Source organism: Alternaria alternata, assembly GCF_001642055.1.
Source record: "Alternaria alternata strain SRC1lrK2f unplaced genomic scaffold CC77scaffold_16, whole genome shotgun sequence".
In the NCBI taxonomy this organism is placed as follows: domain Eukaryota; kingdom Fungi; phylum Ascomycota; class Dothideomycetes; order Pleosporales; family Pleosporaceae; genus Alternaria; species Alternaria alternata.
The window spans coordinates 462,353-489,344 of record NW_017306205.1 but is presented as its reverse complement, the minus strand read 5'-3'; the positions used below and the strand labels follow the sequence as shown (position 1 = coordinate 489,344).

Below are 26,992 nucleotides of genomic sequence, written 5' to 3'. Positions count from 1 at the left end.
AAGCAGAGTGACGAGGCCATTTGTGGACATCAATCTTCAGTGTTATGGCTGACGTGAAGTTACGCATACTCTTGTTTCTGAAGACAGTCAAGCAGGTTGATGTTAAAGGGGTGACAAGCGTTCGCTGATGTTGTGGCGCTCGTGTATGGTATGCCAAGGCTCAGCGCTCAACGCCGACTCCCAGCCGAACAATGTTTGCTGCTGGCTGTGCGGCAGCAAGAAAACTCTTTTGCATCATCGCCGATGTCAGAGCAATTGGGACCGCTGTATGGTTCGCGCCTCAGACGGGTATCAGAGGCCGAGACGCGACGATTGCGCTCGCCAAGACAGGGTATTTGGTGTTACATTCGGCCTCGCCGGAAAGGATTCAGGTCAATGAAACATTCGAGAAGTGTTCTTAATGCATTGACATGACACACATGCTGTGTAATAGGTCGAAAGACTACATGGATGTCTTCGCTTCAAACAATGATTCTGGACATCCTGTCGTATCAACGCCCGCTGAATGGATAAAACATCCTTGAAATGCAACAAATTTGCCGCTCAGTGGCACCAGAAGTTTCTGGGCCGCGTAACAAGATCTCTGCTATATGAGACCAAATGCCGTCATCAGTGTCGTTATGCCCAAACGCACGGGCTTCGCCGCCAAGGGCTATAGAAAAATTGCAAAGCTGTCTGCAGGCGTGGAAACTTTTCGTCAGAAGGGGCGATATCTGAAAACGCCGCTCTATAGGACAAGTACTAATGCAAAGAAAGTGCTAATGCCGGCTCCGACCGGACTCTGTTGCTGAAGGGTATGTTTCGATGTGTAAAAGCCGCTCGGATTAGATGGGGTTGTTGCTGCGGGTTCAGAAAATCTCCAATATCCAATGGCGCTGTAGGTGGCCCACATCAATTATATCGCGTCTTTCGAAATCATGCTTCGTCATGTGCTTCGTTAATGACACCGGGCTTAGGTGCGAGACTTGAGGGGCCGGAGATAGAGCCCATAGAGCCAACACGCTCCTGTGGTGGCGGTTCGTCTCTCATGCATGCGTTCTCAAGCATGTTCGTCCATTTTCCACTGGTTCCGGCATGACTATGCTTCAAGTGTTGTCTGAAGTGGTCTGCGCGGAAAAACTTCTTGGCTTGGTTGCATTCCCCAAACTTATGCACATGATTCAGATGCTCAGATCGTGCTTCCCAATCCGCAGGATTGGAGAACTCTTCACCGCAATAACCGCAAACGTCTGCCACATTCGGACGAGTAGGGGAGGGATGAAAAGCTGCATGAACACCGGCAAGCGTGGCGCATGACCAAGAATGTCGACGTAAATGAAGAGAATTCTGATGGCGCTCGGCTTCGTTCTTATTCTTGAAACGATTGGGACAGTACTGGCAGATGTACTGCTTCTCTAGCTCGTGTGCTCTGTTGCTGGGGTCAGCGTGGTCGCTCAATGGTGGACAGACCAAATGGCGGTGGACAAGCGAGAATCCATGCACTTACCTCAACTCATCTTCGCTGTCGAATTTTTTGGGCTTCTTGGGACAGCATTCGCAGATGTAAGCTCCTGGTATACGATTTGCGATTGAATTCTGTCGCGAGTGCAACATGCTTTCCGTTGACATTTTTCGTATCTGCGGATGCTCGGACTCCGAGAAGCCTCGCTGATGCGGAGGTCGTGACAACGACCCGTGGGGGCTAGGGTCCAATGACCTATTAGCTGCATATGGCGAGACGGGGCCTAACTCTGTTTCGCCCAAAGGCGACAACGCACTGGGTGAAACGCGCTGATCTCCGCAATAACTTGCCATACTGCTTGGAGCGGTTGAAAACCCGAAAGAAGAGCCGATCGAACCGCTGCGTTGACTTACGGACCCAGTCGAAGATAGCGAGTTTGAGTTTGACTGAAAACGAGAAGCTGCGCAATTCCGATTAACCAGCATTTGCTGAGAGCGGCGGTGGTAGAGATCATTATGGCCGCTTGGGATGGGTCGATCGTCGCGCGCGGCTTCAGAGGGCGGCGACGAGGCCCGCCGTTTTAGGCCACCCTTAGGGCCTAACTGATAGTCCTCTGACTCGGCAGGGCTACGTTCGTTGATGTTCAGATCACGCATTCCATTTTCTTCCATGCCACCAAACTCGGGATCCGAGAATATGCTGTGGTCGTAGCTACCGCGGTGCTGAGAAGATGTCTCGTCTAAAGGGCCTGGAGTTGAAATGCTTCCGTAGCGTGCCCTTTGTGATTCCGCTGAATCGAATCCTGGACTACGCCAGCCGTTGTAACTCGGTGATATAGTAGGTACAGTCAACGGCTTTAGTTGACCGCTGAGCTTGTGAGAAGGGACGTGTGTATCGGAAGCGGCGGGGTCGTGAGTGCTGGCAGAGGAGATGGATGACGCGGTTGTTCGTGTGGGTGTATTCGGGCCGCCGATCTTCGAGAGTAGTTGCTTATCGTAGGCATGCGATGAATTCTGCACGGCTTTGTGACCGAGTTGTCGCTCGCTCGTGAGTCTATGGCACATTGTTAGTCACTAGAGAGCACACGACACAACGCCAGATTTGTAGGCACAAAGAATGCAGGCAACCCTTGACAAGTTCTGAACCAATTGACATGCATGGGAATCCTCCAAACGACAAGGATTTGTCAGTGAAGCAGTGACACGGCATCTTGACCAAAGATATACAAGCGCTGCCGAACCTTGCCAGAACCCTAACACGTCTTGCTCTTTGAGATGAGGGGAGGTATAATAGAGTGTTCCGTACCTGTGGTTCTTGAGAGATGGCCGAGCTTTGTTACTACGGTCGTCCTCGCTGGTGTTGCTGTGTTCGCTCATGCCGTCGACGGATCTAGAGACGGAAGGTTCGCGGGCAGGGCTAAACATATCGACCGAAGGCTCCCGCGGATAGCTGCCTGTGGCTCCACCGTACAAGCTCGAGCCAGGTCTAACTGTCGCGAGCCGATTTCCGCCAAAGCCGGTGTCCCTTGGGCTGTTTGTGTTACCCCATTGCCAACCAGGGTCTCTTCCACTGAGGTCGATATGACGTGGAGGAGGCAAGGGTGGTGGTGCCTCTTCGCGTGCCTATAAAATTTTGGTACAGTCAGTGAACCATTCGTATAGCGTGTTCAGTCCCGGATGAGGCTGGAGCACTTTGTGACTCTTTCAGGAGCTATATCTCGTGTGACCGAGCCACAAGCTGCTCCAGACCGCCCGTTATATATTCACCAGCTGGAACACGAGCTTACATACTCTCGGTATGGCCATTGCGACAGCCGGGGTGGGTATCGACGGTCGGCGGTGGTGTGGTAGTTGGTAGTGGTGGGAATCACGCTGAGAATCATATACGCGAATACTCGGTGTGGAGGACATGGCTCGTAGGGAAGATGAGGTCGCCGGGAGCGCGCCACTAGGGTGCAGCTGAAGCGTACTCGCGCAGCACGCGAGCACCGCGAATGTGGCGAGCGCGACAAGCAAGAAGAGTGAGTATGGTCGCTACTGGATAGTGTATGCGAGCACGGACCTAGAGGTAGAATCGTTAGCCCGAAACGACACGGACTGGCCGAGACAGGCAGGGGAGGACAGAGTGAAGGCGTGCAGACGTAGCTGAACTCTAACAACTACGTACTAAACAGCATGCGACGTACCTTTGCGGTCGTGTGGGACTTACGCGTCGTTGGGATGGATTCTCGACGGCGAGGCTTACAAAAGCGAAAGCGGGGGCGCTAGCGCTTGCGGCTGTTAAATGTTCAGCCCTACGAGCGAGAGGGTCCTTCAGCTGAACGGAAGGGTTCTGGCCAGCACCGCCACAAAAATGATATTGCTTCTTTTCGCCCGGGACTAGTCGTCATAAAACCAGTATGGTGCGAGCAATGCAACGAGTGAAGTCGTCAGGTCGTTCGGAAGAGGCCTGTTCCTGCTACACGGCAGCGGACAAGACGACGCGGGACTGCGGTAGGGCCCTTAGCGTGAAGGCGGGTGGAGTAAAAGGGAGAAGGAAGCGTCCCTCGGCGTCCAGTGATCCGGAGAGGCAGAGAGTCTGCAGGACAGAGGCACCGCTGGATAGCAGCAGCAGCAACAGCAACAGACGGAGCAGAAGAAACGCCCTCCGCCGGGGAGTGCGGTTAGCATAAAGCACTACGCTGGATGAGCTTGAATGTCGGTGATTGGTTATGCCTGGTTGCTCCTGGCACGGAGCGCAGTGGAGACCTCAGCAGGGGTAGATGCAACCCTTTAGTCGGTCGGAGCAGGGCTCTGGCTTTCGAGAAGCTTCAAGGTCCACGCCCCGACCCTCATCTCGTGCATAGGGCTTGCCATTAGCGCTGGCAGGTCGACTCGCAGTAGATTGCTCGTGACGGCAGACGACTCCCAGCAGCGTGGGATAGAGCTCAGTCGGACCAAGAATAATCAATCGAGGATTGGCGCCCGCTCGTCCAGCTGCCCTGTGTGCCGATTATTACGCAAACCAAGTAGAGCCGATCTGCCAGGACGTCAGGCCGGTGCAACGGTGAGATGGCTGGTAGGGCAGGCTTGGAAGGCATGCCGACGGCGTGGGCGCGCTGGCTGACGAGGGTTGCATGCCTGGAATCTGACCAAATTGTCCAACAATGCAGCGTTGCGCTTCGCCTCGATGGGGATTGGGGGGAGAGGTGCAGACGGCACAGCGTCAGATTCAACCGTGTGTGGGTTAGACTTGAGTGCGGGTAGCGGAAGTCAGTGCGCACGGATGCCTGAGGAGTTCCAACAGAGTAAGCTCCTTGCAGCCTTACAAGCGCCATCGATTGCACCATCAACTGTAGTCACCCATCATCAGTCAGGCTGAGACGGCCACGGCTGTTCTCCCATGCCACGCTGATCTGCTGATCGCTATCGCGGCGGGAAGCTGGCCTGCCCTACACACTGCCTAGGTATACCTGCATCCTGAGCGGCAAGCCCTCCGCCATCAAATCGAATCCACGGCGGGGCGTACACGCTATGCACACAGTGCACTATCTCCGGCAGCCAATGCGACACAGGCTGCCTGTCTGAGATATCGCATTCCCTGCTCCCCGACATGGTATTTTTGGCAACTACACTCGTTGTACAGACCAAAAAAACACCTCCCTCCATCTGCTCCTACACATGTTTCCCATGGGGCTGTGTCCATGGTCCATTCCAGGGTACCTCGTGCTGTCACGAGCGGCAACTTGCAGACGACACGAGTATTACTCCGGGGTATCGGATTGGGGCCGAACCTACACCTGCGAGGCCAACAGTGGTACCTACATGGTACGTTGCTTTTTCACCGGCAGGTGGGTCCTGCTTTGTGGTCAGGTAAGCGGTCGTTCAGCCACTTTGAGACAGCGCGAACCAGCAAGTCTTGGGTGATGTCAGCGACTTCTCCATCTAGTCGGCGATATGGAATGCACGGAAATTCGCAACTACCGCGTCTCTACCCGTTTTCCAAAGCATTGATGCGCTTCGCCGAGATGCGGGACGAGGCGCCATCATAGCCTTGCAAGCAACCGGGGAGTACGAGCAATTCGCTATTTCTGGCTGTCGGTAACGACTGCAATATTGCTTGTCTCACGATGGAAGCAACACCACACCACTGACACGAGACAACATATGGCTCTCATTGACCGCTGTCCAGATTCATGGCTGCCCGGGCAACTTCGACATCTTTGGGGCGCAGCAACGGACGGCCTCGGGAACTCTTCGTACAACTGGAATTCTTCGATTCAAACTATAAACTCACCCATGTTAATTGTATGCAGTCCCTGATCCATAGTGTGTAGCTCCGCGGTCTTGCGGAAAATACCGCTTACTGCAACGACACATGACTCTCTTGATGACAGTTCTTATTGCAAAGGGTCTCACTAGGAACTATGAACTACGGGGCAGCACGGGCGGGCAAGGAATATAGTGTGTGTAGCTATAAGGCTACGAACTGCTAGCTCCATGATGTCTCTAAAGCTCATGGTACTCTCTCTGTGACTCTTGGCCGCAACCTTGGGTAGAGTCACACCCGTCGATCCAATAATTCTGAAGGTGAATAGAATGCTCGGCAGCTGCTCAAACGCGCTGCATTTTTTCGTCTTTGCCGATATAACAAACTCGATGACAGATGTCATTACTGATGGTCCGCAATTTTGGCGGGCACGCGCGACCAGAAACCCTCGGTCAAAATTAGACCATCTCTCTCACACCTTCAACAACGCGCGCTTCTTCTAGGATTGTTGATCACCGTACACTCATCTCCGGCGTCCGATTGTTCTCGGAGACCTCGTTTCGCCTATCATGGCGCTCATCGACAGAGTCCCTGGGGACTTGAACCTGTATATCGGTGGGTACGTAATGTCGACTATCGTTTCGCATCTGCCCCATGGCTCAGGTCTGGGGTCACCGGACTACTGTCTAACCATTGCTGCATAGCATGTTCACTCTACGACGGCGCGAGGCCCTCCAGCAAGCCAATATTACGCACGTCTTGTCGGTATTGCGCACACCACTAGATCAAGACTTGTTCGGCCCCTTCAAGCACATGGTGGTGGAGGTCGACGATGTCGAAGACGAAAATCTATTGGAGCATTTCCCTGCCACAAATCGCTTCATACGGGAGGGGCTTAAGGGAGGTGGCGGAGTCTTGGTGCATTGGTAAGTCAACATCCTGGTCAAGCTGAAGCCTTGCATATCCAACAACTTTGGATCGCCGCCGACGATTGCCTTGCTTGGCAGTTTTGCCATCTTCACAAACGACAACAGCCCCAAGGCCTCGTCACTGGTATGCAATGCATGCAGCTCAATTTTGCTTTCCGCGCGTCCTGCATCATGTTTTTCGTCTTTTTTCGCCTTCCGTTTTCTGCGATTTTTCCCCGATACACACCGCCCAGTTGCCACTCTATTTGTTCTCAGCCACTCGTATCAATATGCCAACCACAACCTCTTCTCTAGTGCTATGGGCAAGTCACGATCGGCTACCGTCGTCATCGCTTATTTGATGCAAGAGCACAACATCAGCCCGTCGGAGGCTTTGTCGCACGTTCGGCAAGCGCGATCCATCTGCGAACCAAACGAGGGCTTCATGAAACAACTGGAGCTATACGGTGAGATGCAGACACCTGAAAACGTCGAAGATACCCCGGCCTATCAACGATGGGTTTACCAACGGGAAATCGAGCTGAGCCGCGCGTGTGGCCAAGCTCCAGAGGCGGACAAGATTCGCTTCGAAGACGAACATGTCGCCGACGAATCTTCCGGTTTCGAATTGAGATGTCGTAAATGCAGGTAAGTGGAGTTGTGGCAAGACGTGATTGATGTCACCATACTGCCTGTTGCCGCCCATCTTGCTCAGCGCTTACAAAGTTTCAGACGAGCATTAGCGACGTCACAATATCTACTACCGCATGGGTCCACCCCATCTGTCAGCGACCAGAACGCAGAAGCTCAAAAAGCTCCATCGCAGAACTGTGCCCACTACTTCCTAGATCCCCTGTCGTGGATGCGCCCGGAGCTCGAACAAGGCAAGTTGGAAGGGCGTCTGGAGTGTCCAAAATGCCACACCAACGTAGGCAAGTATGCCTGGCAGGGGATGCAGTGTAGTTGTGGAGAGTGGGTCGTCCCCGGTATCAGCCTTTCCAAAGGTCGAATCGATGAAGCAAGGAAAGCAAACTTTGGCATCCGGCGTCCACCGGGAGCTTCAGGTCCGCCTCCGTTAGGGGCAGTTCAGTCAAAGGAGAACCTATAAGATCTTTGAAAGATGTTGCTATACATCAGCTCGGCGAGGAGAAGACAGCTCACATTTAGCTTCTTCGGTGGCCCGTGCCCTATCAAACCCCCAAGAAGGACATACCTCCGATCCACTCGGTCACTTCATCACCACAGGGAAGATGGTAAAGATGGTAAAGAATTCTCTCAGCTCGGGAACACTACAAGCCGACGTGTAACCACATGATGGGGCAGTAAGCTCAATCGATCTCTGTATCGGCTACCAATCTATCTATCTCACTCCTATCGCTACTAAATCTACGATGAAGATTACGGGTACGTCGCCCGGACGGCATCTGTGTGCAACAAAGCTAGCGAATAGACAGACAGTACTAAGCCGTATATGCCTTTGCTCTATACGTTAGTTCCCGTAGCCTCCAGCCAAGTATTCTAGACTACGCCCATGGCTAGCCTACCAGTCTTCTGAAACCGCACGGCTATTCAAGCTGAACAAATTTCCTTGCTGATATGACCCATTCAGTCCGTGGCAATGTCTTGCGGCTTAAGCCGTCTGTCGCTTGATAATGACCGCTTTTAACGTCGACTGAGACACTATTACAATCACAAAGTGGTTTGTACGCAGACGGATGAGTAGAGGTGATTGAAGTGTAAAAAAAGTCATATGCATTGATTTGAGCAATCAAACCGCCTGAAATAGTGTACGTTGTAACTCGAAGAACGATGAACCAAGAGTGATTCGTGTATGCTCATAACCCATAACCCCATCCCCGACCTGAAGCAATGAACACCACAGCGCCATGCAGTAAACGACAGTATGTCAATATAATACTAAGAAACGAACAGGCTGCGTGTCCGAGCCAAGAAGAATAAAAGGAAACGAAAACGCCAGTGATCGTCCCCATGCATCAGCATTACAGCTTCCCTGCTATTACCCGTCTATCTTACACAGAAGAATCAGAACTCGTCGAGACGACAGCCTCGCTATCAGCACTCGAGCTCCTGGTCAATTCTTCGCCTCCTTCAAGGCCTAGCCTCTCCATCTCCTCGGCAATTTCCTCATACCACTTGCCATGGCATTTGCGGTCCACTTCACCAACTTTGCCAAGCTGTTCACAGATATCCGCGACTTGAGACACGAACTCTGGCAGACCAGTAGTAGCAAGTCCTTCGGTGGCGGTGCTAGCAGCTTTGACGCGCTCGCCAGAACTGCTGGCGCTTACCCGGTTGAAGATATGAGTCTTGAGTCTTTGGAACAAGACCTTCATCACAGGGTCGGATAGCTTGCCAGCTTCAGCTTGCGTAAGAAGACGCGTGATCGTGGAGGAGAGCTGGGAGCGCGTTGACGGTGGCATGTTGCGAGACGACTCAAGAAGAGAAGAAATCTTCGAGGGAGTAGAAGGGTCTGACATGTATCCGTTCTCCTTCAACACCAACCACATTTTGTTGGCTTCAGACTTCCACTGCGCGCGCACGTCGCGTTTGAGTAGGTTCTTTGCCGTAAGCAAGATACCCCCGATCGTTGTTATGCGAAGTGCGTCCTCGCGAATGCGGGAGATGCGTGCACGATCTAGTTCGAGCGTCTCCGGCAGCTCAGAGCTTCGCAGTGGCGGCGTAGCGATTGCGAGGTCGACAAGACCACGAGCGTAAATCTTGTGCGCTGTAGGGCGATTGATGGGGTTTGCCTGACTCCAAGGGTCACGACGGTCAGCTTCGGTATGCATGTTGACTGCTGCGCTGCGCCACCATCTGCGTGTGCGGTCGAGAGTAAGGTTGTTTTCCTCCAGATCCTGAGTGAACATGCGTTGCTCGTACCCAACAGCCTCTTTGACGAGTGTCGGTGCGGCGTTCATCAATAGGAAGTTTGAGTAGTCCAAGGACAAAAGATCGATGATATGAAGGACCTTGAAGAGCTTCTCGATCATGCTTGAAAGTTCACCTTCCTCTTGCAGCTCCTCAGCAAGCAACTGAACTTCGGTGTCTCGAAAGGGTGCGCAAAGCTTTGGAAGAATGCTAGCAATAAAATCGAAGAATTTCCCATAAGAGAAGACGCCTTGACTGCACTGCCTGCTGATATGCTCCGGATCTAGAGTCTCGGAAATGAGTGTGTGCATTGAGTTGCCAGGTTTCAGAAGCCGCAGCAGCTTTCCCCGTATGTTCTCCGCCATGGCAGCAGTCCAGTTTGTGCTGTCACCCTCTTCAAACCCTCGCCGCATTGCGTCGCAGAGCTCACGGTTGAGAGCATCGCGCAAGTCAGCCGTCGGCGAAGGATCGATGCGGTAGTCTTTGTCAATAGAGAGTTCGTGAACCAGAATGCGATTATCGGGCACGACCGTGAAGACCTTGGACAGCGACTGTGCCTGGTGGCCCTGAGCAGTGGAATCTTGGAGCCCAGATTGACCAGAAGCTGCAAGCTCTGAAGCAGCTTCAGCCTGCTTGGCCGCACTATCGGCTGATAGCGGAGATTCTGGTGTTGAGTCGCTTGCAACACGCGGTCGTACAGTGTCTCCTGCGAGCCTCTTCTTTGGCCTTGACCTTCGGCTTTCGCGTATGGCCTTCCTGATCAAGGTAAGAGCCTTGTCAGGCCCCGCCAACTTCTTGATTTTACTAAGTAGAATAGCCTGGTTGTCTCTGATGCCATTCCTGTACTCGTTTGCAACCTCATCGACCGTCGCATCTTTGACACTTTGCCATATTTCGTCAAGACTGACAAATGAAGCTACCATTGTTTCGATAAGCGCGGAGGAGTCGCGGGCTTTCCAGTCATTGAAAGCGGTAACAAACGCGCCATGAGCAAGCAGTACAGTTTCTGTACGCGTGGGTGAGGGAGTGTACGAGTTGAGCTTTGTTAGTTTTGCCAGAGCAGACTCGAAGCTGATGACGAGGTCCTTGGCTTTGGTAATGAGATCCTGTTCCTGATCGCCGTCTCGACTGAAAACATGTGTGGGATGTCCAAGGATGAGGTACGCGGAGAGGAAGGTTCTGACGGCAGCGCTGCGGGAGGCTGGATCTGCGTCTGGAAGCAGCACAAACAGTGTCATGATTCTATCGGTGGTCCTGAGCAGCTTCTCATCTGCGAGCATGCCAGTAATGACTTCGAAACTGGTCTCTTGGACCATCTCGATGGATAGACCGAGCTGGAGCCATTCGGTGACAATATTGCTCCTAACTTTGCCTCTCCAGGCAGCCTGGATCCTCTTGGCAGCATCTTCCGTCGACACGATGGGGCGCTCGGTCCGTATCTTGATATCAGCGGGGGGCGAGCTTGCGGTCCGTGGTCGTCTGGGGTTGCGCTTGTACTCCAGTCTGCGTTTCTCGGCTTCTGCTAGCTTCTCCTCCATCTCGGTGCGGTATCGTCGTTCCTCGGCGGCCTTGCGCTCTTTCATGTCTTCGGCAATCTTCTTGGCCCTCCTCACTTCCTCAGCACAGGAAGCGGCTACTTGTGCCAGATGTTTCTCACGAGCCTGCTGTGCTGCCAACGCCCTCTCTTCACTGTTGGAACCACGTGGGGTAGCCTTGGCCAAGGCAGCACGTAGCCTGACCTGCTCGGCATGCGCTGCCCGGTCTGCTAGCCTTGCCTTGCGATCTTCGAGTATAGAGGCACGGCGGAGATGCTGGGCTACATGGTGGCTCTGACAGCTGTTGCGGAACGAGCGATTGGACGTGTGCGAATGTGTCGAGGACAGCGAGTTTCGGCGGGACGAGGTGGCCGAAGACTTGCGACGGTTGCTTGTATGGCGATAGAAGCGGGCAGCGATCCGTGGTGGTGGAGCAAACGACTGGCCGTTCTCGGCGTCTGATGAGAGGATCATGTCGGGCTCCTCGGGGATATCGTCGTTCTCCCGCTGCAGCTGCGAGCTGACCAGCTCCAGTTCCGAGTCGGTGAGCGACATGGTGTAGGGATGCGAAGACGCCCTCTGGCTCAGGAGTGAGCGTGTTTCCTGAGATGTGAAACAAAGCACGGTCTTGGTGGTGCTTTTTAGTGTAACCAGACGCAAGCGGACGGGGTATCTATAGCAATGGCGACTATCTTGGCGCAAGGGTAAAAGACATGTACAGGAACGAAAGGCTGCAGAAGTCCGTGGGGAGCGTGGTCAGCCGACGACTTGTATTGATGGATGGCTTGGTTGATTGATAAGCTGTAACGCCCTAACAGCGCCTGACGATGGCGGGCACCGTGCGCGATGTCTACACAGTCGTTATGGTAGTCGGGCAAGTGTGCGCGACGGCATCTGTCGCATGCAGAAGGTGTAGTCGATGGCTGGGGAGCGCATGACGATGCACCTACGCATGCTGACCGGTCGACGCCAAGACCTCGACGCGGAAGCTAAAGAAGTCCATCGAAGATCGTCGACCGCCCACGCCAGAATCCTCCACTCTAAGCCTTACCGTCGGCCTCTCTATGCCTCCTAGACCGAACTGTTCATGTTTCTCTTTCATCACTGTACCAGTAAACCATATGCTCGCCCGTCTCCGCTACGTCATCAAGCTCTTCGTGCTGCATTGCCTCTATTCACGTGTTTTGTAAAGAATGCTAAGCCTTACGAGAATGTGCACGAAACCTACTACGTCGCCCAGGACAGATCCAGCGGCAGACTCGAGTCATGACCAAACAGTTCCACTTCGAAGCCAACTTGTCTGAACAGAAAGATAGTCAACATGTCCTTGGAGGAACTGCCTTAGTTGCAGTATGTCAAGCGAATTGGGAAGAGGCCATGGAATTGTTGTTGGAAGAGCAAGCTAATCCAGAACCCACCACAACACTCGGCAGTCTACCTCTACACTATCCTGCCGTCAACAACTCAGTCGATGTGCGCAAGAAATTGCTGGCACATAAGGTGGAATCTGATATTGGGACTAACGACTGTATTGATATGACTAAGCTTGAATAAACGACAAGAAGAAGCAATGAAATGTAGTGAATCTGTTGTCTGCCGAGTACCTGTACGCTGGACGGTATGAAAAGCTCGCACGAGCACGTAGACTCACACGAGTAATATAGGAGCAGGAGATACAGCGGTCATTTACGCCTCGTCCTGATCCACGCCAGCCCACTCTTTAAGAGGCCTCGCACACTAGACACATTCTCTCTACCCTGTTTATCCTCAACCCCGCACTCAGATCAACAAGTCTCAGCCCTGTCACACGACACATCCCACAATCTGACGAGGCTTCGAGCAGCGAGTGGGGAAGCGTGGCATGATCTCAAGGATCGTTCGATTGAAGGCAGCTGCGGATCCACCCTTGCTCGCCTACGCCTGCGGAAAGGCCCGAATTCTGTTGAATCCGGGGTCTTGGAACCGACATCGATGGCGTTTACACGACCGTTGTGTTGAGGCATGTGTTGGAGGAAGGATGAGTGCTATGTCGTGTTATGCAAGTGCCGTCCGACTGGGGCCATAAAAAGACGGCACTGACACATGATCGTATTTCTGGTGGCCATCACAGAGAAGGTGCGCATGTGCAGATGTTGGATATTGAAAGAGAGAGTGAGGGAGGGTCGCCAACTGATGTGTTTGGTGAAGTGTCAGATCAATAGAGTTTGGACATGTGACTAGATAATTCACATTGCCGCTGCTGCTGTCAGAGAACACCTACTGCGGTGAAGAATGTCGTGGGCCGATGCAATGCGGCACGAGCCGTAGCTTGTTCCTACTGCAGTAGTGATGCTGTTGCGTCACCACGCTACATATTTCCCAACGTAGTAGATTGGCGTGGAGAAGGACAGGTTACCTACATATCTTCTCAACAATGGTTTAGAACCTGGAAGAAGGGTGTCAAGTGACAGACAGCATCGCTAACTAGAGATGCTAACTCACACCACAGCCTTCAGCGGAAGCCAAGTCGCATCTGCCAGGCTGACAGCCATCTTGTCCCCAAGATAGAACGACCCACATATACGCCTACCTCTCTTATGCACGATCTTCCGAGATTTTGCTTCACCGCATATGCAATGTCTCATGTAGACAACCACTGTTCGTCATCATACCTGCTTCTTGCATCGCCAGACCGAAGATCGATTTCGGACATGCCTGAACCGAAGGGAAAGTCTTTCGCAGCATCTAAATTACCTATAGCAGATATATACGATCGCACGACTGGTAGCCGGTTGTTTTCAGGGAGAAGAGAATAAGATGCATTCGGGTCGCAGACTAGGACCTTGCATGTGAAGACCTGAGGACCCGAGCACATGCACAGCCTGGAAGATGCCACTGCATTCCAGCATACTGCATTCCATGATTGACAGGCGACGCTTTTGAGTCGCCAGTAAATTTGCACATATCCCACTGTCCTATCGTCCTTACCATTCGCTTCCATCAATATAGGTGATACTCGTTTCTCTCCATTGCACAACGATGGTCAAAAACTAGCCAACAACGATCCCCACTGTTACGCATGCACAAGTGTGTGTGTGTGTGTGTGTGTGTGTGTGTGTGTGTGGTACAATCGGTCCCGCCCACTTTCGCATGCAAAAGCTCCCATGGCGATACAGCATCATCTAGTTTGGAAGGCGGAAACGAGCAAGCGCAGCGAATTATGGACGGCCCGCATTGCTTGCACATTTGCATATGTCGTACAGACGGCCAGCCAGCCAGCCAACCAGTCACCATCCATACTGCCTCAAGGGTTATCTGTCACGCCGGAATCGCGAAACATGGCGTTCTTCTAGATATTGTTCTGTTATCGCTATGTTGGGTTAGGAAGAATGAGACCGTGTAGGATACTGGGAAATATATATTACGAATAGAGTGAAAGAGACTTGTTTGTGCAGATTCAATGGCGTAATAGATGGATGTGTAATGTGCGAGGCTGTACATCACTGTGCGCCGGAGACTTTGCAGGAGAGATTGCGTCGTCATGTGCCGAGCTGGCGGTGTAATGTCTTGTCCCGGAGTTGGAGTTGTTTGCGTGCAGCTTGCTGCCGGTTGCCTTCTTCCTGCAAACGCGCAGTGACTATAATGACTATCACTCAACAAGAAAGAGGGCGGCAGTTGCATTGTCGAAGTTGTACGAGAATGATGTGCTTGGCTTGATGATTCATTTGACGTCGAGCGTTCATTGTATCTTCTCTCGAGGACACGCTAAACTAAAGCTTCTGGTATCACATACCTTCAGCCTCCCCAGCCTCGTTCGTACCACCTTCTTAGACCAATTATATAGTATCAATACTGAACATATCCGAAGAAGCTTAATCTCTCCTCCTACTAATGCCAAAAGGGTAGCAAAGACCCACGACTGCGCTTGCCCCCTCGAGTCCCAGACAAGGACGAGTAAAGGTATAGCCGCCGAAACCAAGAATGGTTTGAAACATAAGGAAAGACTGGAACCTAAAGAGATTTGGCTGAAGAGCCACCGCTGCGTGAATCATGTCGTGATGATGAGATGATGCTCGCTTTTATCGCCAGATGCAGAACCCCTGCATCCTTTTTTGACCGCCCAAACACCAAACAGTAATCCCATTGAAGGGAAGCGCAGTGCAGACAGACCACTGTATTGCGCAAGACAAGAAAAGCCTCTCTAATAATGGTTGTATCGACAAAGGAAATTCGTGACTCTGTGATAAGAGCCGTATGGTCGTGGCTCCAATGATGGACCGAGATCTTATGTCATACAGTCGTACACTTTCGTAGAACATGCCCCTTGGGTCTAAAAAACACAAGGGGGAGTAAGAGTACAAGGTTTGTGCGCAGGATAGAAATATTAATCGCACGCAATTATCGACAAGATGAAAAGGAAAAGGATTCTCCGTTATCGCAGAATGGGGTCTAGTGGCCCCGGACACCACCCGAGGAGCGACGGAGGAAGGTACCAGGGAACCGTAGGTCGCTTAGGAACTTGAAAAAGGCACGCTTGCGCGAAGGTGTTTTCGGTAGTAGTGCGGCCGCCTGTTGCATGGGGCCGACAATGTCCTCATCGCCGAGTTTGGGGAACTTGCCCTCGCTCTTAGGGTCATGTAGCGTTGGCATCTTGCTAAGGGGTCCTGGCTCCGTGGGTGAGCTCGGGGCGAGCTCTTGACCGATAGCAGCCGCATGTGACTTGGCCAGATCGTGGTTCTTCTTCCATTCGGCATCGATTTCAGCCCACTTTTGCTCGGTAAGAAGATAGTGTCTGGATGTCACTCCGTAGTGTTCCGCAGTTCGCACTTGATGTTTTGCGTAGTTGCGCCGCGCTTGCGCCCATTCGGCAAGGTGTTCTTCAATAGACGCTGCGGTGCAGACCTCAGGGACATAAGGCTCTGGCAGGATGGTGAAGTTCGCATGGCCTAACTCCATGGCCCACTTGTCCTGTGGGTTGGCGAGCATTAGAGGGGGAATGTCGGATGAGGGGACCATGTATCCGGCATTTGGTGCTCTGATCGACGCAAAGGATGTTTTGGAAGAGAGGGGAGGAGTAGGGTAAGTGCGCATTGGTGGGGTGCCGGCTGGAGTCGGGCCCATGGATTGAGTCGCATCTGCAACTGCTGGCGACTGCAGGGGCGAAGATGCTGGTAGGTCGTTGTTCCGGCAGTTCACAAGCAATGGGGGTAATAATGGCGTCGTGGCATAGCGCTCCCGCTCCACCTCCTCGGGGTCGATTTCCATGGCATTGGCCTTGTTGACGTCGATGGCCATTGGCGTAGGCGCATCATCACTCAAATGCTCCCTGCTTGTGAGGGCTGGTGTAGAGGTTGGCGACACGTAGTCCTCTGGGAGATCGACGGTCGAGACATGGTAAATTGAGCCAGCGAGCGATGAGGATCGAGTAGAAGGTACTCTTGAGGGGGTAGCGCTGCGTGAAACTTTGCTGAGAGTCGAGCTGCGATCGCGCACTTTGCGCGACAGCGAGGGAAAACGCCTCTCGAGCTTGCCGGCGATGCTGTGCGCGGATGCTTCCAAGGACCTTCGTCGCTTGGCCAGTCGCAGTTCCGAGTCGCAGGTAGTGAAGTACTCGTCTTGGGGCTCGTAGGCTCTGGATATCCTGCAGTCTTGCGCGTGGCCATAGGTACCGCCGGCGTCGCCTGGAAATGCATCAGTATAGAAAACATGGGGGCATTCACATTGCAACTTACAAGAGCAACGGTACGGATCTTCGCTACCGTAGTCGTACTCACGCTCAAGAGGCTCTTCGGTAAGCTTGGGTAGCTTGCCTGAGCTGTTGGGAGGCTCGGTGGGCTCGTAGGTGGGCGGGCTCGATGACAGTGACGAAGCCGAGCTGGGAAAGCGAAAGTGACCTCGCGTGTATTGACTTGGCGTTGGCGGTGTCGAGCATTCCGAAGCCGAGTAGAAACCCGAGTCGGCATTGGAATAAATCGATGCAGTCGGGTCGTCGTACATGTTGAGTGAGCTTTTGGAAGACTTGCGGGCTGCAACAAGCTTGGGAAGCTGGAGGGGTTTAAGGTCGTGCATAGTTGTTGGTTCTTTTGGCGGTCGGGATGTGACGTGAATGGCGCGCGAGTTACCAGGATCACATACCCAAGTGCAGCCAGCACGTCGGGGTTACGGCGCGCTGCTTTGGGATGGAGAGGCGGTCGGGCGAAGTTGGAGAGGATGCCACGATAGCCGACCACGTATGTACGTATGTACTGTTCGGCGTGTTTATGCTGCAGCAAAGGCGTCTCCAGGGAAGGCCAGCGCCTAATGCGGACGGCACGTGAGCGTGGGTGGGCTGCCGAGGTGGTAAAGGTGGAGATGACTGGTGCGCGAGAGTTGGTCAGACTGGATCAGGTTTTGCGAGTGCAAGCGAGAGACAGCGCAGCGATAAGGCGACGACTGAAATGGCGAGAGAGTGGCAGAGGACTGACGTGGAATTCCAAGAGAAACGGGCGGTGTTGACGGGTGTGGGATAGTAGACCACTTCTGTGTGGGCAGGCGCACGGCTTCAAGCCAAACTTTGCAACCACCTTGACTAGGCATAGCGGCTCCGGCATGTCGACTGCGTTCCGCGCGACTCAGATAGCCCGGTAGACGAGGCCGTGACACTCACAGCAGCCCTGGGCAGTCTCCGTGCAGAGAGCACGCCAGGGCGCCGTCGCTTCAAGGTCCCCCAGCCTTCGAGCCGCCGTTTAGACCACAACGTCCGTGTCGCTACAGCTTGAGCACAGCAGGTGGCTTGATTCAAACCCTACTCAACAGTACGGGGCCTGCCTCGGTGTTGAATTTTCACCTGCCCAACCTAATTATGCGATATGTCGTTGGTGGAGGCGCAACAAATTATCCCTGGCTGTTCCCACTCACGCACTCCAAACTTTCTGTCGTCGTGAGAAAAGCTTCTGAGGACACGATGCAGGAACAGGCGTTGGATCACATCGTCTTCACGAGCCTTGACCGATCGCCGAGCTGTGGTGTTGAGCGGTGCCTTTACAAAGTGCTGTACTACCAGCGCTGTGGTTGTCATCCGCTGTCTACCACTCAACTACTGTGAGCGCAACCGTGGCTGCCACTTGACAGACTCGTCTATCAGGCGGTGCGAGGGAACAGGCCTAGTTCGCCGCGCCCTTCAACCTTTCCACGTTACTTCTTGCGCCGTTCTTCTGGCCTTTTGCCGTCTCGCAGCAGTGACATCGACAAGCATGTTCTAGCGAAGTCCATGTCGTTTCTCCCGCTTCTGTCCCGTGTCATCCCCCATGCACCGATTGGCCCATTCTGAATCGCATGAATGCATCAAGGGGGCTGTGAAAGGCAACCGTGAAAACAAACAAACACCAAAGCCTCACGATCTTCAAAACACTGACTGGTCCGTAGAGTCCGTGTTTCAAACATTATGCCTCATTGACGAGTCAAGTGGTCGATCGCATCACGCTGAGACGAAACAGGGCGCGACAACATGACCTCGCGTGGGCGGTACCTGACAACATGCCGGAACTTTCCCAGACGAGGTTGGGACAACCTTTCAGCCCAGCCAAAATATCAGCAAGCCAGCGAACTTGCAGACAAATCGGGGAACTTGTTGGAAGCGCTAGACCGTTGAGCCGTTGCTGATTGGCGTTCATACCCCTGGCGCACTATCCTCTTTTCCTTCTCCCCGGCGCCTTATTCTCGCTGGGCAAAACTCCCTGTTCGCACGCTGAGCAAGCCTCACACCGCCAGCGCATTGTCTATCTAAACGTCCGCCCGTATCTTTTTGCATCGTTTCCAGTGTCCTCGTCGTCACCTGTCTCACGGCTCTTGATGCTGTGTCAGCAAGGTGAAAGAGGATCGCGCGGTTTGATCGCCGTGCTGTGCCTCATGCGATCGAGCCCAGCAGAAGAAAAATCGGAGCAAGACCTTACCGTTCCAGGCTCCCGGGACCTGGCAGCATGACGACAGGGCGAAAAAGCAGTCAGTTCCGGTCTGAGGTCGGCAGGCGCCCCGCCTTCTTCGCTCGTCTGTCTCCTTGGCCAGTCGACTGGGCGGCACGGACATGCAGAAGCGGGAGAATACCGTTGCCAGCCCACCCATCCACACCGACCGGCAACGCTCAACGTGCATGAAGAACAGCCAGTTCAGTCTTAAAGCTGACTGGACGCGAAAGAAGCAATTCCCGCGCCCGAAAAATTTGCGTGTACCTGAGAACCACGTGGCGGCTCACATTGGAATGCGCGCGCGCTTCGTTGTCCTCCAAGCACTCTGCATTTTTCCAAATTGAACTGCTCTGCAAAGGAGGAGCGCGCAATCGTTCCGACGGCCTGTTGCAGGATTTGGTCGAGACCGGTCTGGTGTTGCTGATCTCTCAATTTCACCGGATGATTTCCTAGACTAACGTGGCACTCCACCGACCGCCGAATGCCGCGGCTTGGGCATGAGGCATGGGGGTAATAACGGATCAGAAATCCATCTACGGGGATCAGGGTAGCCAGATGCATCAAGCGAATCGGCATACCATGTTGTAGAATCTATGATGTAATAATTCTTCGTGTCAATGCTGTTGCGCGCTTTCTTCATGTCGGAAGTACGGAGTATCATTGCAGCGATCTGAATGTAAGATCATGGTATTCCTACATAAAGTTGGAAGAAAAGGAAGTAAAATCTGGTCGTAAACAAGAATTTGTGTGCGCGAACTGCCGTTTTCGATTAGTCTGGAAGCCATACGCCCAACGGCGTAGAAAAGAAAAAAGGCGTAGGCTAGAGCTGCGAACCCTCGCTCGGGGGACGGCCCCTCACCAACATTCTCTTTCCGCCCAATCATAGCATTTCGGACTTTCTATCCACGCAGGAACGCTCGAAGAAGTGTATTCAAGTCGTCATAACGGCCAGTACACGGGCGTCGGGAACGCTCCCACTCCTCACGCTTCGCGTTTGCTTCGCTCTTGCACGTCCAAATACTTGCAGATCAGATCCAGTATTTGCTCCATAGCAGTCTCTGCTCCTCGGAGCCTTCAAACTACACCATGCATGCTCCAGTCAGTCCATGTTGCATCTCTGTAGCCCAGTCGACGCGGAATGTCTTGGGTTACACGTACCTGGAAATTGGTTTTGATTATGTCTACAAAGCCTTCCGAAAGCTTAGGTTCGCGGTATCTGGAAGCGAAGCCACTGAATGCAGCGTGTGGCAGGATAGTACGAGATTCACGGTTCGTCTTTTAGTGGGCATCGGATGTTAGCATGAGCGTTTCCCGTGTAGTAATGGGATTCTGAGAATCTTGGACATCCCGCACAACCAATCTCCACATCGGATAGCGTGAGAGTGAGTTTGGAGTAATGAGCAAAGTGCAGCTTCCGGCACGCACGCACGGGAGGTTGCTTAGCGGGTAAACTTACTTCTGGACCAATATTCAGTGCGCGGAACGTATCATTGTGCTCACACAGCTTTGGCGTGGCCGTGAAGAGTACGCATCGAATGGGAACTTTCAGCTTCTGCGCCAATGTAATCCACACGGCTCGTGTTTCTGGATCGGCATTGGTGTTATCTTTAACAAGTTAGCTGAGTATGCGGAATGTATTGGAGCCCCGGATCAACATAAACCTACCAATAGCTACGCTCGTGCCTTCTATGATGAGTGCAGTAGCAGCCTTTACACACTTCTCGCGCTGTTTCAAAATGTTACTCAAGGTATTGAATGGTTGCACAACATTTGCGCAGAGACAGATCAGTCAGCAACTCACAGTCTTCAAAATGTCTTGGTTAACGCGGCCGTAACCGAATGGCTGCAGATGTTTCCAATAAAACGATGATTTACCTGAACCGGGGCTACCGCAGAACATGACGATCTCGGGGGTTACCGGTGGTGTAAAAGTGTTTACTGCAACTAAAGTTAGCACATCTGTAGAAGTGTGGTGTATGAGAGGTTGGATATCATACTTACGTGCAGTTGTTGAGCCTTCAGCCCGCTCTTGCATGTAGGCCATCGGCTCGAAAGCCCTAACGAATGGCCGTGGATCCTCATGGCGGAAGTACTCTTCTGGCGTATGGAACGGTATACCGAGATTAGCAGCAAAATCTCTACATAGACTTGGTTATTTCTGGTTGCCAAGGCATCATTCGGGATCTTCACGAACCTGTCGACACACGAGTGGTCCTTTACGCCGCCAGCCACTGCCTCGCGACCACCAGCATCCCCAACGAATACTGAGTTCTCTAGGTCGACAGATTCTGCATTCTCGATATCGTAGTCTTCTAGCAGTTCGTTCCACATCCCGGTCCTGGGCTTCCTATACTGGTCACGACTTGTCGCAGCATATATCGATATAGGAAAGTCGAGCTGGTTGAAGACTGCTGTTACCTTGGTCTTGAAGTCCGCCAGTCGCTTCTGATCAGATTTTACGGTCTTCGGATCAGGTCTCAGACTGATGCCACCTTGATTGCTGATGATAGCGACAAGGAAGCCGTCTGCATGCAACTCTTTCAATCGTCCTGGAACGCTACTATCCCACCACTTCCAATCGCTTGCATCACGACTAAAAGTCTTTCCAGACGCAGTTGTAATCAAGGTTGAGTCAAAGTCAAAGGCTGCTACTCTGCGCTTGCCCTGCGTGGCTGACTGCGCGCCTAGGTTGAAGCGACCAACCAGCAAGCTGTCTTTGACAATCCGCCATACCATCTTCTCTGGCTCTTTCTTCGAAGCTGGTGTGAAGAAATTGGCGACTGCCTTGCCTGATTCAGGTCAGCGAATATTCCCACACCCTGCGACGAGTGACGAACTTGTTGTGGCTGACTGCTGCCGCCGCTTCGGCGGGGGTGGCGACACGTCTTTGCTGTTGGAGCTTGGCCGCTTGCTTAAACCGGGTCGAACAGTCATTTTGCAGTCTGTATCGTTGCCAATACTAGTGCATGGCAATGGAAGATGATCTCTGTTGACAAAGCAATGTTTGTGAGGTTGCTCGCTTGCGCTTTCCTCGCAGCGCGGAACGCGACCTCGCGCTAGCACGTGCTTGAACTAAGCTTCCCTTACATGAGGGCATCGCATACACGTATTGGTCACAGACGTTTCACCACAGACGCTTTCAATGTTCTTAAAAATACGGCCTACCGTTTTGAATCTACGCTGGAGGTTTATACGCAAGCTGGCCCGGATGATGCACATCAGCAGACGGCACTCATCCTACTTATCTGGAGCCAGATGCACTGCAAAAGACCAAACCCCTCAGCGTCCTGACCCAGCGAACGGACTTGTTCCGATCTTTATCGTCTCTCTACCAACATGATATGTTGGTTCGTTGGCACTCGCTGACACTCCTAGAGAGCTGAACTTGATACTTTGCCTCTATAGCCTTTGGAGGCTGACATGACGATTCCTAGCCTAAAACCTCCCTTCCGCTTCCCATTGCTCTCTGTTAGTATGAGAGCAGTCTTCATCGAGGTCGCGCTTGGGTGGCAGGGACTGTCGGAGCTTTGTACTTGACGCGGGGATCCAGTGCAAGTCGATCTGGCAAAGCCAGGTTCACACAGCCCTTCATTTGCGTCTGGAATCTCTTCAGCTCATTCACGCCTGCCTCCAGTACAGCTGCGTTGTTAAAGTCTTCGATGCGGACGGTAGACTGGAGCGTGTAAACACCGCTTGGATCAAGCAGCTTCAGCCCGTTCCATGTCGGTAGTGTGGCCTTGGGGGCCTTCTGGACATTGCGTATGCCGGGCTCGTGGAGGATGCGGTAGAGAAATATAACGACATTGCCGTGCACAAAACGGTAGCCTTCGACGTAGAACTCAGTCACGAACCTGCACTGTTGTTAGAGGTGAAGGCACGCATGGAGAGAAGATCTCACTGATTGGGCCCTGAGGCGATCATGAAAGCATGTGGGTCGCCAGACAGCAAGTCAGTGGTGTTGGTGAAGCGGATTGAGACACCTCTGTCCCCAGTATCCGGTACGTCTCGGAAGACAAACGACCATGCTGGCTCCTCTCCGTCTTGTACGTCAGCAGACAAGGTCTTTGTGCTCTCCTCGGGCAGGCCGTCTTCAGCTGCAAAGTCGTCTTCAGACAGCTTCTGGACCAGGCGGGTATGGTAGAGAACAACAGGAGCAGCTTGTTTGGCCTGCTTCTGCGCGACAGTCTGGGTGCCGCCGCGACGGCCAAGATTCGAGCCGGGCTCCTCCGGCTCGCGCGTAGGCTTGTAGATAATGTTGCGCTCGAAAACACGTTGGGGCTGCATGGCAGCAACCCCAGCCAGAATGTTCAGCACCTGCTCATAGCGCGCAAAGGTGACCTGGCCGTAGAGGCTCAACTCGTGCATGGTGAGCAAAGTCGGGTCCGCACCGCAGTCGGAGGAACGAATATCAATATGCAATATCCGCTGGTCAGGATGCGGAGAAGCTCGTGGGGTTCGATAAGGCGGGCGGCGTGTGCAGCGTCTCTAATTGGTGCGGGAGCAGAAAAGACAGCCGCCTGGATTGCGCGACGGGAAGCTATGGCCTGAAAAGTGAAAGAACACCTCCAAGTGTTGCGTGGAAGGCCCACAAACACCGCGCTGAACTGCCCGGCTTGCTGCAAATGGCTTAGAAATACACGGCGCGCATGACTTGAACTGACAGTCGTTCGAGCGTGGCCAGAGGCCGTTGGCGTGCGGGTGGGATTAGTTTGCAATCCTCAGGGCCTCGGCGATTGCATTGCTGCCGCCAGAAATAAGATTTATCTCCATTGTCACTTCCGGCTCCCCTCCACCACTCACCAACACCAATTCCCCAACAAGTCGTCCACTGCACTTTTGTCGCCTTCTTCGCTCTTCTTGCGCAAGCAATCCATCCAACACTCCCGTGCAAGCTTTTCACTACCTCGCGCCCCGTCGCAACCTGCACTTGATACTACCACCCGCAACCCCCGCATCACCTCATCACAAAATGAACGCAACAAGGGCTCTCGCTCATCGCCAGCCCATGATCCGCTTTCTGGGAAAGCGCAGCACCCCTCAGAGTACGTTTAACCGTCGCATCTTGCTCGACCGCACATCTAACATGGCGTTTCAGAGGTTGACCACACCCCGCACGTCCACCCTGCCTCTCCCATGAGCGAGCTTCCCTCATCTTTCAAATCCTACCGACAGAAGGCACAACAGCACGGCCCGCTCAACCACATTCCCAGCGCCTTTGTTGGCGGCCACATTGGCGGTGCATCTGGCAGGGACCTTGGCCCCATTGAGGCAGGAAAGGGCTTGTACTTCGATCGCTCTGAGCTGCCTGCACGCTTCCAGAACCTGTCATGGACACAGGCTGAGATGGAACTGCTCGAGTCCGGTGGTGCCAGCGCGTTTGCTTAAATCCAGAAAGCATCATGACGCGACGTTAAGATAGAAGCCGGACGTGCCGGATGACCTGCTGTACATACTTACACACACGCGCCTCGAGGCGCACGGGAAAGGGACTGCGATGATCTGCTTTATGAGGTTTGGACACGAGAATTTGCGACAAAAGCGATGAAGCGACAAGTACTGGGATTACTTTCGTTCTATACCCATCAAGATCGATACTCGGGATGAGATGAAGATTTGGAAGGCTGCCCTTTGGCTGGGACTGTACGAGAATCACTGTACGGGGAAATGGATTACCACATTTGTAATTCGAGACAAATTCAACAAGCATTGACAACATTCACATACTCTCAAGCTCCAATTTGCACGCTTAGCTTCGTGTCGCATGCCTCCATCATTACTTGTCTTCCACATGTAGCCGATCATGAATACCCCACCAAAACATCACTCACGGGCTACATGCTCCAGCGCCCCCGCGCGATCAATAGAGATGCATGAACAATGTCGTTCCTTTTGTTCGCGGCTAACCCGGAGCCCTTCGGAGACTCTTCGGAGCAATCCACCATCCCACTTCGCCAGCTGGCAGCCTCGGCTCGCCAACACATGCCTTCCACGTGCTTTCCTATGTTAGCACGTGCGCAACACGTGAGATACGTCAGATAAGGCACACTTCTTCCCACATACCAGAGTCAAAACTTTCTTTTGACCACCGGATGAGTGCTGGTAAAACTCACACCCGGTTGCATGAATAAAAATACCTGTTCCGGTAGGTAAGCGCATGAGCTGTGGAATGCAGGCTCTTCCGGCGGTTAAAAGATGCGCCTGTTGAGTGTGGGCTGAGAGGTTAAGTTTGGGTCGGCGGGTAAACATTGTGCAGACGCGAAGGAGTGATACTGGCAGATGCTGCTGAACGGTTTGTAAGTTAGGAGGTTCGATTTGCAATATGAATATCATAATGTATTGAATTCAATTGGCTTTGCCTCCCATTCCGGTCGTTTGCTGTAGTCCAGTATACATGGAAAGTCACATCTCTGTCCCGTACTTCCTGCTGATATCGACTTGGCTTGAGAGAACAAGTATCCATCAGGCTCTATCTGTGACATCAAGTGTACCTGGATTGTGCGCTACATCTTTCCCCTTCTGGTCCGTAAATAGTACCTAGTCAACCAAGTCAGCATCTCAATATCTCTGCTCCTCTTTCCGCAAACCATAAGAGTGTACCTTTGGCGGATGCTTTACATCTTCTGCATCAGCCTCCTCTTGGTCCGTCACGATCTTGTTAACCTTTCCTTGTTGTTGATTGTTGGGTAACGAAGTCGTGGAGTCGGATCGATGAGCGCTTACGTTCCCCTCGTGCCTTCCACCCCTTATCCTCGTATACACGTGGTCACCTTCTTCAATCTGCTCGCCATTCTTGGAGGCAACATCGTTCTCGGTAGCTTGCGCCTTGATGACGGGAGTGTGAGATTCAATCTCATTGAGGGAATGGGAGAGTCGATTCGCCATATTAGATAAGTTGCTGTGATATCCGTGTTATGGGCTAAGCTCTCAAAAGAATTGTAATGCTTTTTTTTTCGGTTGTTGGCTGTCATCACAAGCAGTTTTCATCTCTATTCTTTATTGTTGATCGTCGTGGTGTTGGTTAATGATCATGATGATGTCATTCTTACTGGAACTTTGAAAGGAGAAGTTGCAGTAATTGCTCATCCCCAATATCCCTACATGATCGGCATCCCCAGTTTCCCGCACAACATTCTGAGACTTGGAGACGCACAAGATCCAATGCTTGGATTTGGTAGACTGCACTACGCTCACAAATTCCAGGCTACACAAAGAGAATTATAGTGTTCACAAATGAAACAGCCAACATGTGGAGCATGCGACAGCACGGCCACCCCATGCTAGACCCTTTCTTCCCCGGCCCTTCATGGAAATTACCAAGGGGTACACACGTCGCACACCACAGCTTGGTTCATTTTGAAACGAACTGCAAGCTTTGTTTCGACGTCGGGCCTTCAGTCGGTTTTTGGTGTGTGACTTACGGCACAGTTTCCACTGTCGAACGTAAGCCCCTATTATTTAGGGGGGAGGATGGAGTCCGAGAAGGACTGTATCTAAAGCTGTGGCTGAGTTACTTACTCATGAGGTATGGTAGAGGGATGATGGCAGCAGGTGCTGAGGCGTAAGGTAGTATTTTCGGAGGATTCGGCGTATTCTTTTTTGGAAAAAGTACGCACGGTGGCTGTAGACATGAGGCGCAGCCATATTGCCGCGGCAGCATGAGTCGAGTGCTTGCGCGTTCGTTAATAGCTCAGCTCGTATCGGTAGGGAGGGCCTCGTATTAGGCGCCTGATTGCAAGCGTGAGAAGTGATGTACCTGAATGAAAACCTGCACAAATAGCGATACGAAACGTATAGCAATTCACAGAAGACAGAGAAGAGTGATTTTGAAATTGCGCGATGCGCTATGTATTTTCTTTTGGTAGCTAGGAACTTCCAGTATCCAACTTGCATGGGTATCTAAGATGTTGTCCCATGCACCAGCCCTAAGTCTTATACAGCGAAGCGAAAGAAAAGCTGGACAAGCCTGCTATAATCAACGAGTGACAAGAAGAGTGTGGATGGACACTCTGCTTAGCAAAACATCCCCAAATACAGCATGGGATCTGCGTT

General features: G+C 52.7%; 8 protein-coding genes across 8 annotated transcripts; 2 read left to right on the top strand and 6 right to left on the bottom strand.

The window, feature by feature from the left end:
- Positions 1–853: 853 nt before the first annotated feature.
- Positions 854–3,633, bottom strand: CC77DRAFT_220243 (hypothetical protein). Its single transcript, XM_018530715.1, has 5 exons — positions 3,627–3,633; positions 3,228–3,502; positions 2,747–3,063; positions 1,487–2,494; positions 854–1,408 (listed from the first exon to the last, which is right to left on the bottom strand). Exons 2-5 carry the CDS (start codon positions 3,321–3,323, stop codon positions 916–918), a joined length of 1,914 nt encoding a protein of 637 aa, XP_018383680.1. The 5' UTR covers positions 3,324–3,502; positions 3,627–3,633; the 3' UTR covers positions 854–915.
- Positions 3,634–5,865: 2,232 nt separating this feature from the next.
- Positions 5,866–8,146, top strand: CC77DRAFT_219421 (dual specificity protein phosphatase 12). The gene is made up of 4 exons (XM_018530713.1): positions 5,866–6,308; positions 6,394–6,615; positions 6,913–7,245; positions 7,330–8,146. The coding sequence occupies exons 1-4, from the start codon at positions 6,259–6,261 to the stop codon at positions 7,703–7,705; spliced, it is 981 nt and encodes a 326-aa protein (XP_018383679.1). The 5' UTR covers positions 5,866–6,258; the 3' UTR covers positions 7,706–8,146.
- A 20-nt stretch (positions 8,147–8,166) lies between these two features.
- On the bottom strand, positions 8,167–12,021 carry CC77DRAFT_219056 (hypothetical protein). Its single transcript, XM_018530709.1, has one exon. It carries the CDS (start codon positions 11,574–11,576, stop codon positions 8,628–8,630), a length of 2,949 nt encoding a protein of 982 aa, XP_018383678.1. The 5' UTR covers positions 11,577–12,021; the 3' UTR covers positions 8,167–8,627.
- A 3,044-nt stretch (positions 12,022–15,065) lies between these two features.
- CC77DRAFT_219128 (hypothetical protein) lies at positions 15,066–17,183 on the bottom strand. Its single transcript, XM_018530711.1, has 2 exons — positions 16,733–17,183; positions 15,066–16,681 (listed from the first exon to the last, which is right to left on the bottom strand). Exons 1-2 carry the CDS (start codon positions 17,067–17,069, stop codon positions 15,450–15,452), a joined length of 1,569 nt encoding a protein of 522 aa, XP_018383677.1. The 5' UTR covers positions 17,070–17,183; the 3' UTR covers positions 15,066–15,449.
- A 2,834-nt stretch (positions 17,184–20,017) lies between these two features.
- CC77DRAFT_1074105 (DNA kinase/phosphatase Pnk1) lies at positions 20,018–22,356 on the bottom strand (the record flags this gene model as incomplete). Its single annotated transcript, XM_018529204.1, has 7 exons — positions 21,781–22,356; positions 21,138–21,732; positions 20,945–21,081; positions 20,745–20,881; positions 20,609–20,669; positions 20,400–20,548; positions 20,018–20,218 (listed from the first exon to the last, which is right to left on the bottom strand). Exons 1-7 carry the CDS (start codon positions 21,875–21,877, stop codon positions 20,018–20,020), a joined length of 1,377 nt encoding a protein of 458 aa, XP_018383676.1. The 5' UTR covers positions 21,878–22,356.
- Positions 22,051–23,602, bottom strand: CC77DRAFT_219649 (hypothetical protein). Its single transcript, XM_018530714.1, has 2 exons — positions 22,842–23,602; positions 22,051–22,794 (listed from the first exon to the last, which is right to left on the bottom strand). The coding sequence occupies exons 1-2, from the start codon at positions 23,306–23,308 to the stop codon at positions 22,431–22,433; spliced, it is 831 nt and encodes a 276-aa protein (XP_018383675.1). The 5' UTR covers positions 23,309–23,602; the 3' UTR covers positions 22,051–22,430.
- Positions 23,603–23,610: 8 nt separating this feature from the next.
- CC77DRAFT_219159 (hypothetical protein) lies at positions 23,611–24,341 on the top strand. The gene is made up of 2 exons (XM_018530712.1): positions 23,611–23,985; positions 24,039–24,341. The coding sequence occupies exons 1-2, from the start codon at positions 23,913–23,915 to the stop codon at positions 24,326–24,328; spliced, it is 363 nt and encodes a 120-aa protein (XP_018383674.1). The 5' UTR covers positions 23,611–23,912; the 3' UTR covers positions 24,329–24,341.
- An 895-nt stretch (positions 24,342–25,236) lies between these two features.
- On the bottom strand, positions 25,237–25,949 carry CC77DRAFT_1022460 (hypothetical protein). The gene is made up of 2 exons (XM_018525473.1): positions 25,541–25,949; positions 25,237–25,477 (listed from the first exon to the last, which is right to left on the bottom strand). The coding sequence occupies exons 1-2, from the start codon at positions 25,823–25,825 to the stop codon at positions 25,403–25,405; spliced, it is 360 nt and encodes a 119-aa protein (XP_018383673.1). The 5' UTR covers positions 25,826–25,949; the 3' UTR covers positions 25,237–25,402.
- Between the last annotated feature and the right edge of the window lie 1,043 nt (positions 25,950–26,992).